At 40.8% G+C, this 26675-nt stretch overlaps 1 protein-coding gene across 2 annotated transcripts in view; it reads left to right on the top strand.

Annotated features, from left to right (window-relative positions):
- PLPP4 (phospholipid phosphatase 4) overlaps window positions 1-26675 on the top strand; it is a 91961-nt gene that overhangs the window by 21458 nt on the left and 43828 nt on the right. For both annotated transcript variants that reach the window (XM_007064215.4, XM_043551856.1), the window contains exons 2-5: window positions 12529-12637; window positions 19842-19932; window positions 22663-22726; window positions 24083-24207. In XM_007064215.4, coding sequence (XP_007064277.1) covers window positions 12529-12637; window positions 19842-19932; window positions 22663-22726; window positions 24083-24207 — 389 coding nt within the window. The remainder of the gene's footprint in view (window positions 1-12528; window positions 12638-19841; window positions 19933-22662; window positions 22727-24082; window positions 24208-26675) is intronic.

Raw genomic sequence — 26675 nt, 5'->3', positions numbered from 1 at the left:
AATTGATTTAAGATTTAATGATGGTGTCAGGTTTCTTTTAATGAGATTACAGATCATCAGTGATAATAAGACCTTAGTCTTTTCATTGTACTTCCAACATATCATTTTCTTTTCATTTGCTTCCAGCTAAGGAATTCTTAGTCTCCCAAATGACTGCATAAAAATCTAATTAGAGGCAGAGCTCCCTCCTGAGACTAACCTTTATGCTAATATAAAGCCAGGTTATCTCCCCAATGGTGACAACTGTTCAGTGGCATTTTAGTAGCTTTGATAGAATTGTTCCAGCTTCCATGTGGCGAGCAGAATAGCAGTGATAACCACAGTCCTCACTACTTATCTTGCCTTACCACTGCCCTGCCTATCGACTTCTGCTCTGTGAATGCCGCTTTACACCACAGCCACAGTCCATCTCAGGCATTTAATATTTGCCCTTTATTTGCAGAAGTCCACAAAGTAACCAACCCTCCTCCCAATAAATCCCCAAACGCCTGTTTCCTTGAATAATATTAAATGCATAGAAGACATGATATTTTGATACCATGAATGAAAAAATCTACAAAGTTATTCAGTAGGGAGGTGGACTGTCATAAATATAAAGGGAAGGGTAAACCCCTTTAAAATCCCTCCTGGCCAGAGGAAATCTCCTCTCACCTGTAAAGGGTTAAGAAGCTAAAGGTAACCTCGCTGGCACCTGACCAAAATGACCAATGGGGAGACAAGATACTTTCAAAAGCTGGGAGGAGGGGGAGAAACAAGGTCTATGTGTGTCTGTCTATATTCTGTCTTTGCCGGAGATAGACCAGGAATGAAGCCTTAGAACTTTTAGTAAGTAATCTAGCTAGGTATGCGTTAGATTATGATTTCTTTAAATGGCTGAGAAAGGAATTGTGCTGAATAGAATAACTGTTTCTGTCTGTGTATCTTTTTTGTAACTTAAGGTTTTTTGCCTAGAGGGATTCTCTATGTTTTGAATCTAATTACCCTGTAAGGTATCTACCATCCTGACTTTACAGGGGGGATCTTTTTTTTTTTATTTCTATTTACTTCTATTTCTATTAAAAGTCTTTTTGTAAGAAAACTGAATGCTTTTTCATTGTTCTCAGATCCAAGGGTTTGGGTCTGTGGTCACCTATGCAAATTGGTGAGGCTTTTTATCCAACATTTCCCTGGAAAGGGGGGGTGCAAGTGTTGGGAGGATTGTTCATTGTTCTTAAGATCCAAGGGTCTGGGTCTGTAGTCACCTAGGCAAATTGGTGAGGCTTTTTACCAAACCTTGTCCAGGAAGTGGGGTGCAGGGTTTTGGGAAGTATTTTGGGGGGAAAGACGTGTCCAAACAGCTCTTCCCCAGTAACCAGTATTTGTTTGGTGGTGGTAGCGGCCAATCCAAGGACAAAGGGTGGAATATTTTGTACCTTGGGGAAGTTTTGACCTAAGCTGGTAAAGATAAGCTTAGGAGGTTTTTCATGCAGGTCCCCACATCTGTACCCTAGAGTTCAGAGTGGGGGAGGAACCTTGACAGGACAAATACTGTAATATCAATACCTTTTAAATTACTATTTTGGAGGGTACAGGGGGCTATATGTTGCACTTGGAGGAGATGATTTAATCATCCAAGCCTCATATTCAAATCCTGGCAACTCATTCCTTACAATGAAAAATAGAGTTCATTACAGTTTAACAACATAAGGTTCCATCTGCTATGCAGACATTAAAGATCCCAGGGCATTTTTTTTAAGATTAAACATTTGCCCAGTGGTCTTTGGCCAGCATTTTCCTCTCTCCCCACCCATTGCCCATTGTACATGTATAAAGAACATACACATATCCTGTAATCAAATCAACCCATACAAAACCTCCTGGACTCCCCCCACCTGAATCCAATTGCAGTATCAAGGTTACAGTTTGCAAAACAGTTTGAGGTTAAAGATGTGCTCTAAATGCTTTTATTATTACACTCAACTACTGAAATCCACAGTGGTTGTGAAAATATTCAGGCAGAGAGGTGTCCATATAATACCTAATTCACTGAAAAGGTAATGAGTCCAGTACATTGCTAGTCTTTGTCAGTGAGGTAAATATTGATAAGTTAACTCATGCTGAGAGTTCTGAAGAATATTAGGTAGCCAGCTCATTTTAAAAGAGTGAATATTTTTCTTTATTTAAACTGAAATTACTTCAATTTCCATTCTTTTACTTTAAACAGCCTTCTTATGTTTTATATGAGAGCTTCATTGACCTTTATAATTTTGCTGTTACCTCTCTGGTATTTAGTAAGGCGTATAGGGAACTATATTCAAAGCAGTTGCAGGCTTAGATCCACTTGCCTACAGGTATTGCTTAGAAGAAAGGAGATCTAGTATCTTGGTATTTGAGGATAAAAGATTCATCAGCAACAAAGACCTACCATAACCACACCAAAAAAAAAAAACCCAAAGGATCCCTCCCCATTTTATTTTTACATTACTCTATTTCGAATGTTCTTTCTTTCTTTCTCACTTATATGGTATCTGGCTGGACTTCCTTTTGTTTCTCAGCTATTGTAGCAGGCCGGGGCTGAGGGGTGGGGCGGTCAGGGGGGCGGGTTTGGGAACCAGATTGCATCAGGGAGGGAAAAGAGGAATCTGAACACTCCAGTTCAGTCACAAAATAAAGGCTTCAAAGTAGAGACAAAAAGGCTTGTGCTTCTTGTGGCTCACAGTCAGTAAGGGGGAAGCTTCCCATGTCTTGAAGTACACGAGTGGCATCTATGAGTAGTAGACCCATCTGGCCTCCTCAAATTCTCAGGAGCAAGCCCTTCAGTCTCCTTCCTGCTGGGTTTATATCCTCTGAGAACAGGGCTACCCACTGGCAATTACCATCCGGGGCATAGCAACCTAATTGGTGGGAGCTGTGGGAGGTGCTTGGGCCAGGATCTTAACCTCTAATTTGCCAGGCATCACGTTGAGCCCATCCATTCTCTCAGAGTTACTATTACTAGTTTTATATATACTGAAATATATGATACTACCCAGAGGGATACCATTTTGATGACACTATTTTATGATGTAGACACCTCTCTGTAATTCCTTTCAGAGACTACACTTTATTTCCTGATATCCAATCACGTTATCGCGGGTCAGGGTGACAAAGGTCATATGACAAAACAGTTCCTTCTGCTTTGGCTTGTTCAGCTGCTAAGATTGAACTTGGGTTTGCTTCTCTTTGTATTATGCTTTGTTGGTTACTCTGTGGGCAGGTGTTAGTTGTCTCAATGTAGGAGCACTGCCAATACCAACCTGGGAGCCAGTGTCCTCACATGACTGGGATAAGTATCCATTGCCTCAAGTGACTAACATTATGCTGTCCATTAAGAACTGGACTGAGACCAGCAGATTCATTTCACGTAATTCACCAAACAGCACACAACCACTTTCAGTAACTACCAATCTGGGCAGAAAGAGGAGCCAGCTTGGTATATCATTTCTAGTCTCTTGGACCAAACACTCCTCTTTCACCTGAGCATTTTTTTTCTTGCCAGGTGGGTGTGAGAGACGAGCTTGGTCCAATAAAAGATTTTACCTCACCCACCTTGTCTCTCTCTCTAATATCCTGGGACTGACACGGCTACAACTACACCTCATACAACTATAGGTGGAGTTTGACTTGTATATTTGGGGGAGGGGCAGCTCAAGCCAGGCCCACTGCGGGAATTCCACACCTGCCCGAAGCTTGCAGTTTGGGTGGCAACATCTCCCACGCTCCCCCAAACTACACCCACGCACACATCATTTTTTCTTGTGCAGTTTATTTGTTTTAAATCCCTCGGCCTTAGTCGATATCTCTTCATTATGCGCTTCAGATTCCTAAACTGTGTTTTCTGGTGGCAGTTTTTTCCTGGCTCCTTGTCTCACTATGACTGATGGCAGATGCTGTCCCACTCCTTTTCTGTTTCTTCCTCTCTTTTTGTTTCCCTCTACTTTCTCGTCCTTTTCCTTTTTCACACCCAATTCTCACTTTCCATTTTTCCCCTCTCCCAGTTTCTTTCTCTTTCTCTTGTTATCCATGTTCTCTGCAACCTCCGTTGCTAGTTGTTTCTCTTGAATTATGCCCTCTGCCTCCAGTCCCTCTCTCCTTTTCGCCTGCTGTCCTTCTGACTTCACATTGGAGTCACTCAGCTGGACATAGCACCATGGGCAGAAGAGTGGGAACTAATATGTCACTTTGTCTTCCTGATTGACAGTGGGCAGTGTTCACCTGAAACATGTTAAGCTCAACATCATGCACGTTCTGCAGGATCAGTAAGTGGATGATAAGTCCCAGGTTTGCAATGGACGCATGATTTTAAATTGAAGTTGGAGGGGGACCTATTTCCCCACCCATTTCTCCCTTGATATGAACTTGTTTGCTGGCAAATAAAACTCATTCACCTTTGTGAATATTTAATTCTTCTGGAGTCTTAACTCATGTTAGTTTGTGCACTTATCCATTCAGAGTGGGCTCCTTTCCAGTACACTGGAGTGGAAGCCTGGTCTTGTGGTTAAGCTACTACAGTGGGTGTCTGGGAACTAGGTTCAATTCCTGACTTTGCCACAGGCTTCCTGTGTGCTGTTGGGGACTCAGATAGGGCTTGATTCTTCACAAAGTCAAGTGCCTCAGTTCCCATAGAAATTCAGTACTTTTTGAGTTCTGGTCTGAATTCACAAACATTTAGGGGATGGAGGTTTCATTTCCAAGAATGTTTGTAGAAAAAGTTTAAACCATGCAAATGCCAGCAGGAATAAATATTTGCAAATATTCTCAGACTGGAAGAGTTCCCGCTGGCCAGTTTGCATAGTTCTTTTTATTCCCAAGAAGATTTAGACAAGTGCTTTTGATTTATTCATTTTGTGGGTCATTAGCTTTGGTTCTATGGGTGAGGAAGCACAGCTAATGTTTCTAGTATTTTTCTGGCACACAGGCATTTTAAAAATTGGATGTATGTATTGATTATAATAAATAAATACAGAAATAAATATGAATAGTCGACAAATTCCTCAAGCTCTTGACCAATTTGGAGGTAACGGACTCCTCTTGTTTATAAAGCTTAGGTTGTTGAATCAAGGAACAGAAAAAATAACACGGGGAAACTTTTTAAAAAGCACCTAAGTGACTTAGGAGCCTGACTTTCAATGGGTAAACCATCCAGGGATACAGAATTAACCAAACTTCCTATGGGCGTCACAAAAATACCCACAAGGAATCTGGGAATTGTGCCTCCTCTGTAACAACTGCTTCTGGCATTAAAAACCACAAATGAGGGCTAGGGTCGCCACTTGATGCATAACCTTTTATTGTTTCAAATTGACTGCGTAGGCTATCTGCAATCATAGAATCATAGAGCTGGAAGGGACCTTGAGAGGTCATCTAGTCCAGTCCCCTGCAGTCAAGGAAGGACTAAGTATTATACGCGTTGGCATTCAGCAGTGTGAAGTCATAAGGAACCAGGGACATCAGAAAGTGGCTGAGATCAGAAAGAGTGGAGATAAAAGTAGAACAGAAAGCAGAAAAACATCTCAGGAGAGTGACAGCGAGTGCAAAGGCAGAGAGAGATCAAAAAGAGCCCAAAGCCTACTAAACTTGTAATAATGTGTGGCTTCTGCTACCCAAATATTAATTGTGTCACACAGGGACAGAGACTGCATGTTTTAGTATGACATTACATTTAAGAGGGCTAAATGTAAATGTATACATCAGAGAACAAAGAATATAAGCCATATTTAGAGTATGGAGGACTCTATCCTGGCAAGTAGTGACCCTGAAAAAGATTTGAGGGTCGTGGTGGATAATCAGCTGAACATAAGCTAAATGCTAAACCATTTAGAAACTTTTGAAAAATTTTACCTTGTGATTCATCATGTGGCAGGAAATGCAAATATAAAATACAGCTACCAATTTATGGATAAGCCATAGTGCGTAATTTGCCACTCCCCTTGGAATGTCTGGCATGTGAGTAGACCATGTGGTGTCCTATTGAAGTCAACGATTCCCTGTGCTACACATTTCCATCAGTTATTAGATGAGCAACTGCACATTGCAACCGGTTCTTGGGACTATTTGTGAACAGAAAAAATAAAGATCTAAATTTATCAGATGAATTATTTGCAAGAAATAATCTGATAAACTCTAGTCATAAATTCCAAAACAAGAAGGGGCCATTGTGACTATCTAGTCTGACCTGTATAACACAGGCCATAGAACTTCCCCAAAATAATTCCTAGAGCATATCTTTTAGAAAACATCCAATCTTGATTTTAAAATTGTCAGTGATCAATGATGACCCATCGTAAATTGTTCCAATGATTCAAAATGTACGCCTTATTTCCAGTCTGAGTATGTGTAGCTGCAATTTCCATGCACTGGGTCATGTTATACCTTTCTCTGCTAGACTGAAGAGTCCAAGTTCCACATGTAGATACTTACAGCCCAATCTAGCCACCCCTTAACTTTCCCTCTGTTAAATTAAATAGATTGAACTCCTTGAGTTTATCACTATGAGGCATGTTTTCTAATCCTCTAATCATTCTCTTGGCCCTTCTTTGAACCCCCTCCAATTTGTCAACATCCTTTTTGAATTGTGGACACCAGAACTGGGCACAGTATTCCAGCAGTAGTCACACCAGTGCCAAATTCAGAAGTAAAATAACCTCTACTCCTACTTGAGATTCCCCTGTTGATGTATCCAAGATATCGCATCAACTCTTTTGGCCTCCGTGTCACACTGGGAGCTTATGTTCAGCTGATTATCCACCACGACCCTCAAATCTTTTTCAGGGTCACTACTTGCCAGGATAGAGTCCTCCATACTCTAAATATGGCTTATATTCTTTGTTCTTTGATGTATACATTTACATTTAGCCCTCTTAAATGTAATGTCATACTAAAACATGCGGTCTCTGTCCCTGTGTGACACAATTAATATTTGGGTAGCAGAAGCCACACATTATTACAAGTTTAGTAGGCTTTGGGCTCTTTTTGATCTCTCTCTGCCTTTGCACTCACTGTCACTCTCCTGAGATGTTTTTCTGCTTTCTGTTCTACTTTTATCTCCACTCTTTCTGATCTCAGCCACTTTCTGATGTCCCTGGTTCCTTATGACTTCACACTGCTGAATGCCAACGCGTATAATACTTAGTCCTTCCTTGAGTGCAGGGGACTGGACTAGATAACCTCTCGAGGTCCCTTCCAGCTCTATGATTCTATGATTGCAGATAGCCTATGCAGTCAATTTGAAACAATAAAAGGTTATGCATCAAGTAGCGACCCTAGCCCTTATTTGTGGTTTTTAATGCCAGTAGCAGTTGTTACAGAGGAGGCACAATTCCCAGATTCCTTGTGGGTATTTTTGTGATGCCCAAAGGAAGTTTGGTTAATTCTGTATCCCTGGATGGTTTTTATTGACAACATTATTTAGGACAAACATTTTAAACCCTAATATCCAACTTTAGGCTCTTAAATCCATAATGAGGCACCTACATACAACTCATTTCAATTTTAGAAGTGCTGAACACCCTTAAATCAAACTGAAGTCAATAGGAATTGTTGGTGCTCAGTGCCTTGAAAATCAGACCACTTTTATTTAGGTGCTTAACTACCAGTTTAGGAGTGTATTGGTTAGACCCTAAAGCGGGGATTTGCAAAGAAGCCTAAGTGAACTTGGCACCCAATTTCAGTTGACTTTTAATGGGATTAGGGTGTCTAACTCCTTTAGGCTTCTTTATATATCCTAAGAGCTTGATCCAAGCCAGTGGGAGTCTTTCCATTCACTTAAGGCTTTGAGTCAGGCTGTTACATTTGAACATTTTGTCTGTCTTTTTGTCTGTTAGACTATTACTAACAAATGTTATACATTTTTCCAAACCTACAAAAGTATGGAAAGGGAGGGAAAGAGGAAAGCAAGTAAATCGTTCATAAGAATAAAGTTAAACTTTCTAAGTTACAACCCAGGAAACATAAGATTTGCTTTATTTAAGGATGGAAGTGCCTATGTTTTGATTTATGATACAAAATATCTAGAAACCATTTTTCTTTATGTAAGACCTGGCAAAAAAGAGTATAGCTATCTATTACTAATATACATACTCATCCAAACAAACTTGTGGTAGCTTATGAATAGTAATAGCCTGCACTATCAAACAGGACCAAGGAACATAAATCATTCAGTATCAGGAAACTTAGGAAACCAGTGTATCCACATGATTGTTTAATAGGACATATACATTCAAAGCTGGTGAATTCTTGCCCACCGGTGATGTGAACTGGTATGAAAAATAATTGGTCTTTCTGTACAAAAATGTGATTTTTTTTCAGGTACAGTCTCTTTTTTTTCATTCCCTCTCATTCTATTGTTTCTTTCTTTATTGCTCACACAACAACATCCACCTCCACTTCTGCTTCATTTTGTTCAGTTATAATTTTTCTAATTGATTCTTGTTCAGTTTCAGCAAATTGCTTTCCTTTTTGTTCATTATGTTCCAATGCAGTACCTGACCACGGTTCATAGAAACAATTAAAAGAAAGCAACATATTCATAATCAAATTTAATAAGCTATGTGGACACAGGATTGTTTTTACTAATTATATAATTATAATTGTTGGTTAAATGCTGAGACAAAATTAAATCTGTTGTTAGAAGATTACAAAGATTTTGGAAGCTTAAGAATCAGAAAATTCAGTTATGATTCCTGCTAGAACCAAAATATGCTAACATTAATTACACTTTGTTCTCCTCTGAATATGTAGTACTTCACATTACCTTTAAGGGGTTAACTTTTATGCCTTAATATGTATTTGCAGTGTGGTTGGGTGTTGATTGCTATGAGAATTATACATTTGTATTTCTTTACATTTGTTTAACTTCTCAAACAAATGTTTAATTAATACTTTTTGTTTTTAAGAGGAAAAAAGGAGACAGAAGGCAAAGCAGCAGAAAGCCCCCCAAACCTTTAATGTTTTTTCGTTTGTTCATGTGCTCAAATGTGTGTTTATATAAATGTGTGGTCTAATGTGACACATTTCAAGAAGTGCAGTGATGCTCATACAACTAGATGCCAGAAGCAATGCCTTGAAGCATCAATGCACATGTATCCATTGTTCTTCATAGCTTGAGGAAATTCATCAAGGTCTAGACATATCAAAGAGTGTGTCTGTGCTTCAAGGCATTCCTTGGCATGTCTATCTTTTCCAATGCCTTGAAACAGATCCTTGAGTCACTGAGACCACTAGATACCTGGGGGAAGGTGTCATTTAAGATGTGACCTTACAATAACTGCATTCACTGAAATTCTAGCAGTAGCTTTTGTTTCATCGTTTGGATATCCAGACGCATGTGCTTGTCTATATATGTATGTCTGGATAAGCACTCTCAGGAGCAATCCGTGCTCTCCCTATCCCACTCCACTTTTACAATCAGGGGTGTGAAGTGCATTAGATATAGTAGAACTGTGATTCTTGGTGGCCTTCAACTTTCCCAGAATGATTCGAATGACAATACTGCTATCCTTTCCAAACCATATGGAATGCCCTCAGTTGAGAATGCTTCACCTCCAACTCTCATGCATTTTCTCCTCGGCTCTGCCTAGTATAGAGGAGTTTACTTCTCCAGATTGGCTACTGATGGAGACAAAATCACTGATATATTCATAGCAGCCTGCTGAGGAGGCCGGCAGCCATAGTCTGCACAAGCTGGCGCCTTTGCATATTTTCAACATTCAGCCTCTGATGCGGTGTGTTACCGTAATCCAGCGTGGGCATAACTAGCATATGCATCACTGTGGCCAGATCTGCAGTCCAACGGGAGGGTGGCATTTCCTACAGAGCTGCGGGTATGGAAAGGTTTTTTCACCACTTAGGGTAGGTCTTCATTGGAGCTGGGAGGTGCAAGTCCTATTTTGCATAGATGTACCTATGATAGCTCTGCTTGAGCTAGTCCTTAAAAGTAGTTGCAACTGTGGCGGCATGGATAGCCGCTTGGGCTAGCTGCCCCCAAAACAATCCAGTCCTAAACCCCTGGGTACATTCTCAGGTGGCTAGCCCAAGTCGCTGGCTGTGCTGCTGTGGACACATGGCCATTTTTAGGTACTATATCGAGCAAAGCTAGCATGCGTATGTCTACACGAGCTGGATTCACACCTCCCAGCTCAAATGGAGACATACCCTGAATCCACCTGATAGTTAGCTTAACAATGTGTCAAACTGGACTCCAAAGCTTCGTTCCGCTGTCATGAATGGTGTGTGTGTGTTTGTGTCCGTGCGTGTTAATAGACAGGAGGAGAGGGTCCTGGCTAGTTATCTGAATTTTTTCACAACCACTGAGCAACAGTATTGTATCACAATTAGATCTTAACTGATCTTTTTCAACCGTAGCAAAGCACATATTTCTTAGAGGACTGTACACTTTGTAGCACACGAGGAGTCAGTCTCAAACATAGCCATACTTGAGTTATCTGAGCACAGAAAAATCATCTGTAAAAAATTTTTACAACAAAAATCTTCTTAATCTGTTAAGATACCATTTCACTGTTTGAGCTAAACAGACTTGATTAGGCCCTACCGAACCAACAAGAAAAATATTGTATGGAAAGTGTGTGTGTTGTTTGTTTTAACCTTAGGGTGCCATTTGTCCCTTTGAAAATCTGCCACTGAATCTATATAAAATATTTGCCTTAACAGAGAACGTTTAAAATCTGACTTGAAGCAATTTTTGTTTTTAAGAATGTCTCAATATTTATACAGCTAATACATTCAAAAGAAAATAAAATTTGCTGGAAACAATCATTTAATCCCTTTCTTCAAAGCAAAACCAAAAAGCATTTCTTAGAATATCCTTTATTTGCCAGTCATCCCACAAAAAAATTAAAAAAATATAAAAAATCACCAGGCGCATGAGAAAGTGTGTTGTTTTTCTCGACTCAGCAGATTTCTTTTTTTAGGAAGTAACCTAAAGGGAAAAGTTTTATTATTTCTAGCCTTTTTAATGTTCTTGGGTTTATTGACCTTGATTATAGAACTAGCAGAATCCTAAAATCATTGCTACGATTCATTTAATTGCAGTCCTTTGAGAGAGTTTCTGGTTTTCTAAAGTATCAGCTTTATTTCATTTAGTTTTTGGCCCAGACTCATTGTAAATGGGGCTCAATGTATTGTGTGTCACAGATTTGTAAATATTCTAGATTTCTGTTCAAGCTTTTAAAAGAATTTGGGTGGTTGTGGGGAAGAAAACGGGGGAAAGAGGATTCAGCCAACAAATTAATGTGGGATTTTTTTTGCATATATTATTTGTCAGCCTGTATTGTATTGGGCTTTCTTGTAGCCTTAGCCATGACATTGACAAGCAATTTCAGGTGGATTTCTGAAAGAGCTATGAGACCTGGATGAGAGTTTCTGTTGCAGAGCTTGTGTTCCTATGGCCCAGATTTACAAAGGTATGCAGATAGATGCCTGATTGGACTTACAAAAGTGACTAAGCAAGATAGGTGCCTAACTTCCATTGACTTCAATTAGAGTTAAGAGCTTAAGCACTTTTGTACATCCCACTAGGCACGTAAATACTTTTATAAATGTGGCCCTACATTATTTTTGACTATCCCATTTCCTTCCAAATCCTGCTTTTCTTAGTTGGTTCACATCCCCACCTCCACCTGCATTCCACAATTGTAAGATAAACATCCTTTCTTCCTCTTGAATTTTTCCATCTTTCTAGCATCTCACTTTTGCCTTAAGATGGACAGGTCAGAGGACATGGAGCAGTGATTTTAGACTGATATATTTTCAAGAACTACAAATAAATCTAGACCTCCAGGTTATCCCCAAAGTTCAGGAGGACATTTCTACCCAATTAAAGTATTCAGACTCTAAAAGACAACCAATCAAAGTTATCTGAACAAGAGAGGAGGGACTTACTTGACTTGACTTCAGTAATAGCTCTTTCCATCTTCAAAGGCTGGACACTGTTACTTGCCCATATTCCAAATCTAAAGAGCTTGCCAACTGGGTCTTTTTGGGGACAAGTGTCTTTTGGAAAAGATGTTTTGTAAAGATTATCCTGTTCTTTCTGTCAATGGGAGAAATTCTCTTCATTGTGTCTTTCTATCTGCCTAATGACTACAGGACTACTAGTTTTTGAACCTCAAACTTTGTATCCCAAGACTTGAAATTTGGATGCTATGACTTATCAATTAGTGTTTTTCTTTTTCTGTACATGGCACCTTCTTCCCATGGTATCCTATTCTAGTTTGTACCTTGAGTAGAAAATAATGGTAATTTATCCCCTTGAGTGCAGTTTAAGATACTCTTTAAAAGGTGCAATTCATGCAATTTTCCGAACCATTTTGCTGAGTGTATATGTATGAAGCTTATATAACTATAACACAGTGGTGTAGGGTGGCAATATGTATGGATGATTAATGGCTGTAGTGTCCTAATTAGTTTTGGGGAGGGGGTTCTGCAAGGCTATTATTTCAATATCCATCATCTTTTTGAACTGGAAAAAATATCTTTTATTGTTATGTTTAGTTTTACAGAGTTTTTGGATCCATTCCAGAGAGTTATCCAGCCAGAAGAAATCTGGCTTTATAAAAATCCTTTGGTACAATCAGACAACATACCTACACGCCTCATGTTTGTAAGTACCAGAGATTTAATGGATCATTTGACAGCTATATGAACTGTAAACTAAACACACTTTCATTTGATAACAGGAAAACTTGTGTAAATATAGGCTGTTCCTTGGGTTCTGATTATGATAAGATTCAAAACCATGTAAGCCTGAACGTATTCATAATATGAGAAATGTTACAGAGCATGCTTAGAAGAAACACAACAAACAGTGCAGGAGGAGCAGAAGTACCATATTCTGAATTCTATATTGATGGTGCTGTTTCAGATTTAAGCAAGAGTTCACTAATGGATGTGAGGTATGATAGAAAGGCTCCTACATTACGTGTCTGGGCACTTTTGAAAATCCCACTAGGCATCTATCTGCATCCCTAAGCACCTAACTACCTTTCTTAGTGCCCTTTGGCACCTTTGAAAATTTTACCCCAAATCTCTACATTGTGATTTGCTCACGTTCACAGCCCCTTTGTGTTGGTTTTCTGTGAACAGTCAAGGGGTCAATGGGAGATGAGGGTGCCCAGTATATCACAGAATCAGGCTTTCAAGAATCCTAGCACTCACCTGACATGACAGTGTTATTGTTCACCCTGCCACGCCCAGCAGAGTTCATGTGCACATGCAGGAATGGTTTTAAGCTAGTGGGAGCAACTTATATCAAGGTACCTTTACAATACTAGCTTTCAGCACTTATTGTGGAGAGATACTGCACTTATTTAAATAAGTCCCTGGCACTGAGTACCCCCCCATCATACCAGTTACCTCCACATACAGAGCATATATTTTTAGAAGTCAGTGGATATAATTCTACGGGTGGATTAATTCCTATAGTATCTCCACCAGCTTGTGTGGAATTACCTCAGGGAAATCCTGGTTCCCTTGAAGTCAAAAGGAGTTTGCCACTGATTTCAGTGGGGCCAGGGTTTCCCTGTGAGTCTTTTGTCTTTAAGGTCAGTGGCTTTAATTCAGAAGGAAGGCAAAACAAATGATGTAGTTTGATGATTTTTGTCTTTGGACAAGAGAGTAAATCCAAAGTTAATAAATATTTTTAGTTATATAGCTGATAAATTGAGCGTGCTTCTTATTTACGAGACAATAATCCTATTCTGACCAAACAAAGTCAAAACCTGAAGGCCAAGATGTTTAATTGTCCAGGATACAGTTATTACTAAGTTAGGAGGAAGCCTCATTAAGTATTTCCCCATCACAATAGGGTGAAAAAGTTAAATGAAAAGCAGACATTTTGAACAGTGTAAAAAGATAGAGACAGATGGAGCCAGGAGCCTAATTCTCACACACAGTGGTATCTTGCTTCATGAGCAGCCCCACTGAAATCAGTGAAGTAAGGTACTACTCTTAAGTGTGCGAGGGTCAGCGAATCCTGCCCAAAATTTGCTTTGGGCATATAGTTGATGAGTTCTTAGGGCAGTAGTGAATAACTGTGCACGGGGTTGCAGCAATGTGGAAATCACATTAAAAAAATAAAATGGCCGGGGGAGAAGTAGGAAAGATAATGCATTAGATGTCATAGAGGACATCCAGTGGTTCATAAATAGCAAGAATGTAAGGGTGGTACATTTGATCCTTATCTTTCTCCTACCCCAAATGCCAGTTTTTGGCATACTGTAGGGCAGCTGAAAGCACCATTGCAGCTGTGAGTCAGTAACCATGTGCTCAGATTGGCTTAGACCGGGGTGGGCAAACTTTTTGGTCAGAGGGCCACATCGGGGGTTGCGAAACGGTATGGAGGGCCAGGTAGGGAAGGCTGTGCCTCCGCAAACAGCCTGGCCCCAACCCCCTATGCTCCTCCTCCCACTTCCCGCCCCCGACTGCCCCCCTCAGAACTACCGACTCATCCAACCCCCCCTGCTCCTTGTCTCCTGACCACCCCCTCCGGGGATCCCCTGCCTCTAACGGCCCCCCTGGCACCCCACCCCCTATCCAACCCCCTCGCTCCCTGTCCCCTGACTGCCCCGACCCCTATCCACACCCCACCCCCTGACAGGCCCCCCCGGGACCCCCGACCCATCCAACGCCCCCCCACACTCCTTGTCCCCTGATGAACCCTCCTGGGACCCCCGTCCCTAACTGCCCCGCCCAGGACCCCACCCCTATCCAACCCCCCTGCTCCCTGTCTCCTGACCGCCCCCACCCCCCCAAACCTCCGCCCCATCCAACCACCCCCTGTCCCCTGACTGCCCACCGGGACCTCCTGCTCCTTATCCAACCCCTGCCCTCCCTGCTCCCTTACCAGGCCATTCAGAGCGGCAGGACAGGCTTATTGGAAAGCCTGGGAGGTGGGCGGGCGCAAGCCATGCTGCCCTTGTGGTGGCATGGCTGCAGGGGAGGGGGGACAGCAGGGGAAGGCCCGGGGGCTAGCCTCCCTGTCCAGGAGCTCAGGGGCCAGGCAGGACGGTCCTGCGGGCCAGATGTGGCCTGCGGGACATAGTTTGCCCATCTCTGGCTTAGACTATTTCACTCAGTAAAAGGCAGCTCATCTGTGAGTGACTCCTTGAATTAAGAAACTTGGTCTTATTTCTTTAATTAAAACAAAAACAAAACACACACACACACACACACACCTGTTATTTACTTTCATAATTGAAGGTGCTTCCTGTTACCAGCGCCATAAACCAATTTTAAAATGAATGTCCAAACAAAGAATTGTTTAGCATTTGTTACAAAGTCCTACATTTAGAACACTGGGCGGTTTTAAAGTCCAGAGGAAAGTCATGAATTGTCTAGCTCCAGACTCAAGTTAGGCTAAATCTGTATGTTGGCAAAGGGGAAGAACAGGAAGGGACTTCTTCACTGTTCTCTGTCTTCAAGGACAGGCATGCATGGGATATTCATGGCTGACCCTGCAAAGTGCTGAGTACCCTCAGCTCCCACTGAAGGTTGAGGGAGTGCCCCTCCCAGGAACTGCTCAGCACAGCACCTTGTGGCTTTAGGCATTTACACAGTCCATCACATCTGCTAACTGTTTAATAAGACAAGTGAGTGCTTTACTCAGTACCAGGTGTTTGCTTAGGTGGATTCCACTCTAATTTCTATACTATAGAAAAATATGCCTTCCCCCTTCCCCAATCAATGGTTCACAACCTGCAGCCCGTGGGCCACTTGTGGCCCAATCAGCACACAGCTGCGGCCCATGTGACATCATCAGGGCCATACAGGTAGCATTGGATGCGGCCCACATAACGAATTGCGGGCCACATATGCAGCCCACAGTGGTAAATAAGTTGAGAACCACTGGATCATAGCCTGACCAACCCATGTGCATGCTTCCCTGCTTGAGCTCCTGAACCATGGTCTCAGCCCCTAAACATTCCAGCCAGTGGGGCTAAGCTGGTGTGGTGCAGGAGGGGTAGTATTCTGGCATGGGTAAGTAGCAGATTACTACCCCCCTGAAGTAAGGGGAGAATATGACTCCTTCCCAATGCTGCTTCCAGGACCGCACTGCTATACTGCCCTTTACACAGGCTCCGAGAGTGAGCATACAATCTAGCCCTAAATCATTAAAGTATGCTATCAAGCAATAAAGCAGCATGGAAGTGAAAAATCAGTATTTTTCACCATACAAATTAAATCTTGTGTGCCAATGGATTTTATTGAAGTAATCAGAGACAACAACAAGTGCTTTTCTGAGGGATTTGTGCAACTTCCATTTATCTTTAGGCTGCCAAGATGAATAATGAATGTGCTAGACTTTTACTGGTGTCTCACCCATCAAAGCAATATTAGAAGATTTCACTGAATCATGAGGGGGATGTTATTATCTAGACCCTTGTGACATATATTATAGATGTGAGCCCTGCACGGTTCTATTATGGAAGTAAAAGGCAATCTCTTGTAGGTCAGGTTTAGCTTATACATATATTGCACTGATGAGTAAATTGACTTCCTAACATAAAAACGGCCATACTGAGGCAGACCAATGGTTCATCTAGCCTATTATCCGGTCTTCCAACAATGGCTGGTGCGAGATGCTTAAGAAGGAATGAACAGAACAGGGCAATTATCAAATGATCCGTACCCTGATGCCAGTCCTAGCTTATGGCAGTCAGAGGTTTTGGGACACCCAGAGCATGGGGTTATCAACTGATGTTTTCAAATGACCAATAACAGCCAACACAATGAGTTGCAAATGTGAACAGTTCTGAATCTCCATCACAAATCCATCAGTTTGTTAAAAATATATGAAAACCTGGAGTGTTACCAGATGGATTGTGCAACATTTTGGATTTAGTTTCTGCTTTACTTCTATCCTTTGTTGATATCTTCTGTTGCTCCTGCCCGTTCAAAAGATTTCTAACTCCCCTGTTTCATCTGTATAAGCTATAAGCCTGTCAGCGAGGCTATAGTTTGACATGTTATTCAATAATGGAAGACAGATTTGGTTTTTGTGTGTGTTGGGAATCCTTCTTTTTACAAATAATAATAAGCCTAGATTTTACACTAACCATTTTTTTCACTGTCTCTGATAATAGGGTTTAATTTCTGTTTTCAGAGAGAGATGGAGATGTTTGCATTCCTATGGTAAAAGAAATAAAGTCCATTCTTAGCACTGTATTCTGCCACCAGTTCACACAGGAGATTCAACTGGAACGAAAGATGTTCTGCACAAAAATTTATGGCATGCTTAATAAAATGTAAAAATAGGGAGCCATTTCCTGCTGTCAATTTCACCCTTATTATTCACTCAAGTCAACGGGGTTGCACGGATATAAGAGAGAGTGGAATCTGGACCAGGATAGATTATAACAGCAATAAATACTTTGCACTTTTATATAGCTCACTACGTCTGATGATTTAAAAGAGCTTAATATTGGCTCTGAGCATGGGGTATTATTTCTATTTTTCAGAAGGGTGAACTAGGACACAGAGGCCTGTTCGTCCTAGTTCCCCAAGTCTCCATCAGTTTCTCCATCTTTTATTTAAATGGGACTACTCAAGGAGTAAGATACTACTCAATTTAAACAAAGGTAGCACAATCTGGCCCGGGTTAAATGGCCTGCCCAAGCTAGCATGGCAGACAAATCAGTACCGTAATGTACAGTTTAATTTTCAGGTTCTCTGAAACATCCTAGGCAGCTTATTTTCACTTTGCTCTGCTATACAATATAATTAACTCCCTGCAGTAGCAGAGCTGTACGAGCAGCATCCCTGCTGAAGGACACGCCTCACAAGAATCCAGACTGCGTCTTTGCAATCAAGCATTTATTGCAACGTGATTCATCCGCCAAAGGCCAAACTCTTCCTTGAATGGGAGTGTCATTAAGGTCCCCAGGAGTCATGCACATGCATCCAAGGTAGATTTTGACTGCAAGTTCCTTTGCCAGACAAGAATGGCACACAATATGCTATTGCTGTACCTTGCTTCCCTAGAGTTTAGTTGTAGATCTTTGGGAGCTGTTCCCCCCCACCACCCCACCCCCCACAATTTTTGACCCAGATTAAGCAACCTGCCATTGGCTCCACTCCAGTACACTTGTTCTGTACATGAAAGAATCATAAGGCTCAGGTCCCCTAACGCTCCAGAAAAGTCAGCTCAGTGCACTTTTGCAGATTTGGGAAAAATATTAAGAAAAGATTTAAGCATCCCCAAGCTCTGGAAAAGCTTGTGCTGGATTCTTCTACCCTTATTCACACTGAGTAGTATCTTACTCCACAAGTGGTCCTTTTGAAGTGAATGGATTTTCTTACGAAGAAAAAACACTATTCAGCACAAGAAAATTGAGGTCTGAATATGAGTGGGGGTTTTTTTAACCTGAGGCAGTAGTAAAGAATGGCAGCCAAATTCCAACACTGATGGATTTTGTGAGATTTGTGATAAGTATGATGGGATATGTGACGGACTATGTGTTTCACAGCAGTGAGCCCATGCATTTCCAAGTAGTTAATCCCTAGATCAGTGGTTCCCAGACTTGTTCCACTTCTTGTGCAGGGAAAGCCTCTGGTGGGCCGGACCGCTTTGTTTACATGCCGCGTCCACAGGTTCGGCCGATCGCAGCTCCCAGTGGCCACAGTTCACTGTTCCAGGCCAATGGGAGCTACAGGAAGCGGTGCGGGCCGAGGGACGTACTGGCCGCTGCTTCCAGCAGCTCCCATTGGCCTGGAGCAGCAAACCACGGCCACTGGGAGCCGCGATTGCCGCGTCCGCAGTTTCGGCCAGGTAAACAAACCGGCCCGCCCCACCATGGGCTTTCCCTGCACAAGTGACGGAACAAGTTTGGGAACCACTGCCCTAGACTGTAAAGTGACCTATAATCCTGTTGTTTATGGAAGCCAGGAAAAGGACGTTTTTAGATATATGAAGCAAGTTAGCACAGTGAGTTCAGTTAGAAGTATTTTTCTGTTAGGAATCTGTACAGAGGAAAATATTGGATCAGCAAAATAGTAAGTAGGCCGTTTGCTTTTGTGCACCGCCAGTTACATATGCTAAATAGTTCATTCTTTTCAAACTACAGTACAGTATATTTATGGTGAGTTGTTCAGCAAGAATTTTAACTGTGACCAGCCTGCATGAAATACAGCACAAATAATGCACCTGTCTGACATGCTTTGTCACACTGAGCAGTAGCGTTCTTTGTGAATAGCCCCACTGATGAAATTGGGTTCAATGAGATTACCAACATACTTAATACAAGGGTGGCAGAATCAGGTCCAATACTATTTTCTAGTGTCTAATTTGCAAACTGTGGTCCGGACCCTTAAGCACATGAGCAACTTTACTCAATAAATAAAGTTACCTATTTGCTTCTTTGTTTGCAGGCTCAGGGTCTACAACCTGACATGTTTTACTCTATTAAACATTACTTTGTTGAGTGTGATATATGTGTTTCTTAATAGACCAGAAAGATGAAGAACTTGCTTATCTACTTCTAGAAAACAAACGTACAGAGATGTAGTTGTTGGCAATACTGAGTCATGATCTTTATTCAGTGTTCTTTTTAATTTGCAAAACTGACACTTTAAATGTAGCTCCAAGTAATTACAAATCAATTATAACCCATAATTAGGTTACAATTTTTAAGTATATTCATTGCCCTCTAGTTACAGGTATAAATCGTCCCACTTTGCTCAAGGTCAGGAGTTCAATAAAGATTATTCAGCCATCCGGTCTAAATGGCGCTAACTGGAACTAATTATTAATCTGTGGGGATGACAGGGAGTTGATGCTCTCACACGTGATTATTTGTTATCTCTCCCAGGCAATTTCATTCCTCACGCCACTGGCTGTCATTTTTGTGGTGAAAATAATCCGGCGGACAGACAAGACTGAAATTAAAGAAGCCTTCTTAGGTAAAGTAGATTGATTTTTAAGATGGCAAGTGCATAAGAGTTCCTACCGGTGATTGTTCTAATTAGTATTCCAAGCCCTGAAAATGTGGGTGAAATGCTGGTTCCATTGAAGTCAAGAAAATCTTTAAAAAATCTCTCTCTTTTACATACTTTTCTAAGCCTATGAATTCCATGCCTTGTTTCTACATTCTCCTGATCAAATCAGATTGTGGTCCTTGCTGGGTAAGGTAATGAAACTCAGCTGAGATCTTTCTAATGTTGATTGGCTAGAGTCTGTGGCAGTCAACTCCTTTATTCTCTCTGCCACAGTGGATTCCTGTTTATTTCCATGTGCAATTTAAGGCAGTGGTGTTAATTTGTAAAGCTCTCTGTGGTCTGGGTCCTTACTGACTACAATAAGGGACTTTCAAATTGTCTCTGTACACTTCACCCTACAAAAGTCTGAGATCAGCCAAAGAACTTTTGCCAGTAGGTTATGGTTTCAAACATTTGGAGCTTAGTGGCAGGGTATTTGTAGTGAAGAGTCCATGACTGGAATTTTTTGCCCTTTTGCTGGTGAAGCAGAGCTTGAGTTTGTTGATTTTCAGATCATGGGCTAAGACCCATATATTTGCCCAGACTTTTGCCTGTGCTAGACTGGATGTAGAGGGTATTAGTGCTAAAATCAATTTTTGGAAGAGTGGAATTCTCTTGGAGCTTGTTCACCTGTTCTGGTGTTATATCAGCTGGAGAAAAAATCTTAGAGATTGTTTTCTGATGCTGCCAGTACTCGGCAGTTTGTTGTTAAATTTATCATGAGCGATGTTTTATTGATGAAAATGTATTTAGTAGGCAGGGGGAACATGCATTTATATATATAAAAATATATAGTCATGGTGCTGGTTTTCATTCTGTCTCTCTCATTTCAAAAGCAAAGGAGCTCTGGATCTGTCTCCATGGTTTGTTCTCCCTCCATGGCTTAGGGATACTTTAGATTGGTATTCTCTATCTTTTTTTTTCTTTCCCTATTTTGGACTGCTGATACCATTAGCCCTAAAATGCCCAGATAATAAAAAATATCCTCAAAAAAAGACACCAAATCACACAAGACACCACAATTTTAATGTTTTACAAAATATCCCAGTGTTCAATATTTGCATTAATTCAAACCTTTTATGGGCTGGTCATATTCAAAGAGATAATTCAGACTCAAAATGGGCATGATCTTCAGCTGATGTAGATCCACTGACTTTGATGATGCTATGCTGAGTTACACCAGATGGGGATCTGGCCCATTGCATTCTGCCCACAACAAAAAATAAAAAATAAGAAACTGTTATTCTACAACTATTATTTTCTTTTGGAACTCTTTAATTCTTCTGGGAAAATGTTTGAAAATGCTGGTTGTGATTCTCCACTGCTTTGCCCCTGGTCTAGCCATTAACATACATGTTAACTGAACGCAGGTCTTAGTTCTCCAGCCACTTACACTGATGGTAGCATTTTATAGCCAGATTCCACTCACTTTGCATAGACGTAAATGGCAACACAAGATGGAAGGCTGTGTGCAGAATCACACAGTGTAACTCAGGAAATTTCATATATATGTTTCTCACATTTTATTACCATTCTCTTTAAAGGGAAATACAGTGCTGTGATGCTACTGGTCAAAGGTATTTGATCTTATAGAAAATTTCTATTGAGCACATGCAATCATCATAAAAAACTGAGAGAGTAAGAGATAGCAAATGACCAGAGATGTTGAAAGTAGAAGGTAGGGGACTGTGTTGAACAATACTGCTGTCCTTGGTATCAATTTGTTCCTTTATTTCTGCCAGCAGCCTTGTAAATGGCTGGAAAAACACCATCCCCCCCCTTCTCTCTGAAAGACCTAGTATTTGATTTTAAAAAAAGAGAAAAAAATAGACAAAACGTATGATGTACAGAGCCATGAGGCAAAGATTTTGTGGATACAGAATGATAAGTGCTAGTGAAGTTCTGGAGTACAACAAGTAAGACATCGATGCAACGAGATAATAGCCTGATATCTTCTTCTTCTAGCTTTACTCACATCTATATAGGATTGGCCTTCGAGTCCTTCCTCTCCATTCCACTCTTTACATAATAGCCTGATATAGGTGTCATAATCAAGTCACATTGCATTGACTGTTCTACGAAAATAAGAGATCTGCCTGATAGGCTTGCCAAGAAGAAATGCAATGCAATGGTTCTTGCATTACGCCATGTAGCTATAACACAGACTGCAGCATTAAAGCAGTTTAAATCCAAACAGAAAGGAATATATGAGCCTGATGAAGCCAATGAAAAAGCTTCTGTGGGAGTTAGATCAGGCCCTTTGTGAACACTGGTGAACTTTTCTTAAATACAAATAAAAAGTAGGATATTTCCATACTATAATGGATTGACATTTAATTAGAAAGTTCCTCATTTATTATTAATTATTATTACTTATTATGTCAGCACTATGGCTGGTTCTTTTTTTTTTTTTTTTGCAAAATATATTGTTCCTTTTTTCCCCTTTAGCACAACAGAATCAGACCAGGATTATTACCCTGTTCTGCAGTTTACTCTCAGCCAAAACAATGGGGTTATTAAAATCTTTCAGCTATACTGAAGAATCCAATTTCAATCTGTGAAAAGTTTCAGTTCATAAATCAAACGCTGTAACACTAGAATTTATAACTTGTTACCTAGGTTGTTGTTGTTCTCTTTGTTCATTTTGTTTTTTAGCTGTTTCCTTGGCTCTCGCTCTGAATGGAGTCTGCACAAATACTATTAAATTAATAGTGGGGAGGTAAGTCTTGTCATGTTCTAAGTGATGGCTTAAACTGTCAAATTAAGATTGTCTATCTGTAATCCATTTTAATATAAAGACTAAGCAAGGCTCCAGAACACATTGGATTAGCAGAGATTCCTGTTACCCTGTCCTCACCCCCGGAAAGGATGGCGCATATCGTCATTATGTGACATATGACTGTGGCAGGATTCTTTGCTGTCAACTTTTGGAGTTTGTGTGGCAGGTAGACTAGTTTGAAGATCCAGACAAGCAAGAAAAGGTGTAAATTGAAATCTGTACATTTTTCTGGTGTCACATAAGGGGAACAGTCACAGTGTGCGGGGGTTTAGTTGCCAGTTCCCACTAGCACAACTAAATTTAAATCAATTCATGGTTCTGCATTTCAAGTATACATGCTACTGTCCATGAGATCTTCCATCAGTAGCAGCATCCATCAGGATTACCAAACTCAGGAGTCCATTACTAATGGACTCCTGAAAGGGCTGTCTCATATTGTTTCAGGAGTGGAGCATACAAAGTATCTCTGCTTATATTTTGACACACATCCTGCTCCACCCCAACACTGCTCTGCTTAATAATACTTAGCACTTTTCACTTTAAAAGTGTTTTACAAACATAACTAACTGATCCTCACAAGAGCCCTGGGAGGTGGGTAAATATCACTAGCTCCATTCTACACATAGGGAAATGGAAGCGGAGAAGTTAATTGCCTTGTCCCAGGAGTCAAGCCCAGATCCTCCTAAGTATTTAGGTGCCTGACTCCCACTGAAGTGACTGGCAGTTAGGTGCCTAAATGCCACTGAGGATCTGAACCTCAGCATCTGGGCTGGGATTAGAATTCTGTAGTTCCTTGATCCCAGTTCTTTAGTCTAACCAGCAGGCCATACCTCCTCTTATAGTAACAGGTAAGGGTGCTACTGAGCAGAGTCAACAAGCCCTGTGCAACCCCGTGGAACATGTGTGGTAATTATTGCTCTATTGGGTAGCCTGCTTGATCACTGAGCATGATGAGCAGGTTGACTGAGTTATGGGATATGCAATGAGTAGCCCTGCATATTCCCTTTCAGGATCGAGCCTATACATGTCCATCAGGAATGAGCCTATGAGAAAGCAGAGATGCCACCATCCAGCTGCTGCTAGCACACTCTGCTGGAAGTTTTCCTACAGACAGCATGTGTGCAAAAGTTTGGCAGGAAGGAAGGAATAAAGAAACATATCTATTGCTACCACATGCAGAATAAAAAGAAGGAAGTAAACTCTCTCTATGTGATAATCAGTAAATTTAATAATCACTTTGAGGTTCATTTATAACTACAGCTCTTATATTTCAAATGTCCATGGTGTTTTTTGTAGACCTCGTCCCGATTTCTTTTACCGCTGCTTTCCAGATGGAGTAATGAACTCTGAAATGCACTGCACAGGTGATCCAGATCTGGTGTCCGAAGGCAGAAAGAGTTTTCCCAGTATCCACTCTTCCTGTAAGTTCGTTCAAATACCACTCATCTTTGGCAATGTTATCCTCATCTATGTGTTAGCATTGCTATTTCTGATGGATCATGCACCTGGTTTTAGCTGGAGGGAACAGTACTTTTGTAGAAAACACCTGGCTTGAACTTTTTGACATTACCCCTTTTAAACACTTAGGCTCTGCTTCTGTGACCCTTTCTTATCTTGAGCACTACCTCACTCCACAGGCCATCTCATTCAATTCATCCAGACTATCTGTAGAGTAAGGGACTGCTCAAGGTGAGAGAGGATGACAGAATTGAGAACTGTATGTAAGATTTGTGTCACAGGTTTCCAGCATTATGGGACCCCAGCCTCTGACTGGGGCAGGGGAAGGTGTCTACAAACATTAAATTGTGTTTTATTTCATTAGTTATATTCAAATGAAATATGCTTGAATTGAGCAGGAGTTGATTAATTTATTTATTGAGTTTTGAAAAAATTGCAAATAATGCATCGTTAGTTCTTTTTTAGCACTACTTCATGAACACAAAGTTGAGTCATTAAGGTGGCTTATCTGTACAGGTTGACATTTATCCATATCTTTACAGTTTCACAGTGATGTTTCCTTACAGTATTCCATATCCTAGAGTTTTTACTTTTGTTTCAATGTCATGGGCTGGACTGTGAGGGGACAGAGGGCTGTAAAAGGGAATAAGACTGCTTCCCCATCCTTACATTCTTGTCTAGTGTCAAAGCACACACAGGGATAAGTAAGAGCTGTGTGCTCATTCCAAGGAGGTAGATGGGGAGCTTTGACTCCACCCTTAATGTGCTAGCACAGATGATTCATCACATAATGGGAGGCAGTAGATCAGTAGCAAATTACTATCCCCTGGAGTATAGCGGGAATTGAGGCACAGTTCTTTCCATTGGCTGCTCCTAGAACAGTGTAGCTTCTCACCACCCCATCAATAGGGCTTGTGGCAGGCTCACAATCTAGCTCATATATGGTGAGCAGTGCATGTGTATAGTACATGATATGTCACGTTCAAGTAACTTGAAGTATTTGCAATACATCCCCAGATGCTGGTTCCTTACATCTGGTTGCAATCACCTTGGTTCAGCATAGTGAAAAATTACACCTATACAGATTTTGATAACTGCATGCTTACTTCAAGTACTGTAAATATACAGAGATGTACTAATGAGGGACCTGTGCTGAGCGCATATTAAAAATATAGCACCACGTCTACAGAATAATGTTCCACACTAATGTTATGTGAATTACAGTGTCACTTCCCCATGCTGGAACATATTTCAGTATAAATTGGGGGCTGCAAAGCTTAGGTACTAGAGGACATTCAGTGTACTTTTCCCCAGAGGCTAAGAACATCATGGCTGTAATGTGCTCCGGTCTGTATTGTCGCACAGCCCAGGAGCCGACCACTGTTCCCATACCAAGATTCTCTGTCATATAGCAAAGTACATTATTGATGTGCCCCGGGCCAGAGTGTATGTTTGGGATCGATTTTTTTAAAAACTAGGTTGGATTTATAAGCACTGAGTTGTAAACTGACTTTATGCAACATCAGTAGGGGTACAGACCGAAATTCTGAGAACACCTTTTTCCTTCACCGGTTAACATAACTTTATTATACAGTTTAGATTATTATATTTCTAACCACAAAACCTTTTATTACGAAGTGATACGACTGAGAGGATATTATATACACAGCAATTTGTATCTGTTGGTAATCCTGTGCTAAAGTGCAGCAGTTCGGAAATTGCTACAAATCCTTAGTTGTTTCCAATTTGATGCCATTATATGGCAGTGTTGTATGCTCTGAAGACTCAGAAAGCAGTTTATAATAAATATTTTATTTCCACACAGGAAAAAGAAACTATTCTAAGATTACATTTTTACTTCGGTACCCACCAAACTTTCTACATAGCAAGGGGTATCCAGATTATAGGATTAACAAGAGTTTATAAAATTAAATTTAAAAAATCATAATCATTGTAAATTAATTTCCTTGCTGCCACTTCATCCTTAACTTACTCCACGGGGCGTAAGTGTGGCAAGCAGCAAACATCATGTAAAATGCAGCATCACATCATGTTCTTGGTGTGATTTAAGCACTGGGACAGGTTACTTAGTAAGACTGTGGAATCCTCATCATTGAAGGGTTTTAAGAACAAGACAAACATCTGTTAGGGATGGTCATGTATATTTAAGACTGTCTCAGTGCAGGAGGAAGGATTAGATTAACTCTTTAGGTCCCTTCCAGTTCTACATTTCTATGTTTCTATGAGTTGTTCTCTTTAGAGCTGTTACTACAGCTATACATTTCCTGGCTTTCTTCTGTGTAACATGGTGAACTCCCCACACAACTCCTAACAAAAACCACACACTCATCCTAGAGTCAGAATGCTAACCTCCTCTGTTTTGGTGTTATTAATATAAAGTTATTTCCAAAATTACCAAAGAGCCAAGCCT

The sequence above is a fragment of the Chelonia mydas genome, chromosome 7 (genome assembly GCF_015237465.2).
Source record: "Chelonia mydas isolate rCheMyd1 chromosome 7, rCheMyd1.pri.v2, whole genome shotgun sequence".
NCBI classification, from domain to species: domain Eukaryota; kingdom Metazoa; phylum Chordata; order Testudines; family Cheloniidae; genus Chelonia; species Chelonia mydas.
The sequence above is the reverse complement of the archived record's forward strand: the minus strand, read 5'-3'. Positions and strand labels throughout refer to the sequence as shown.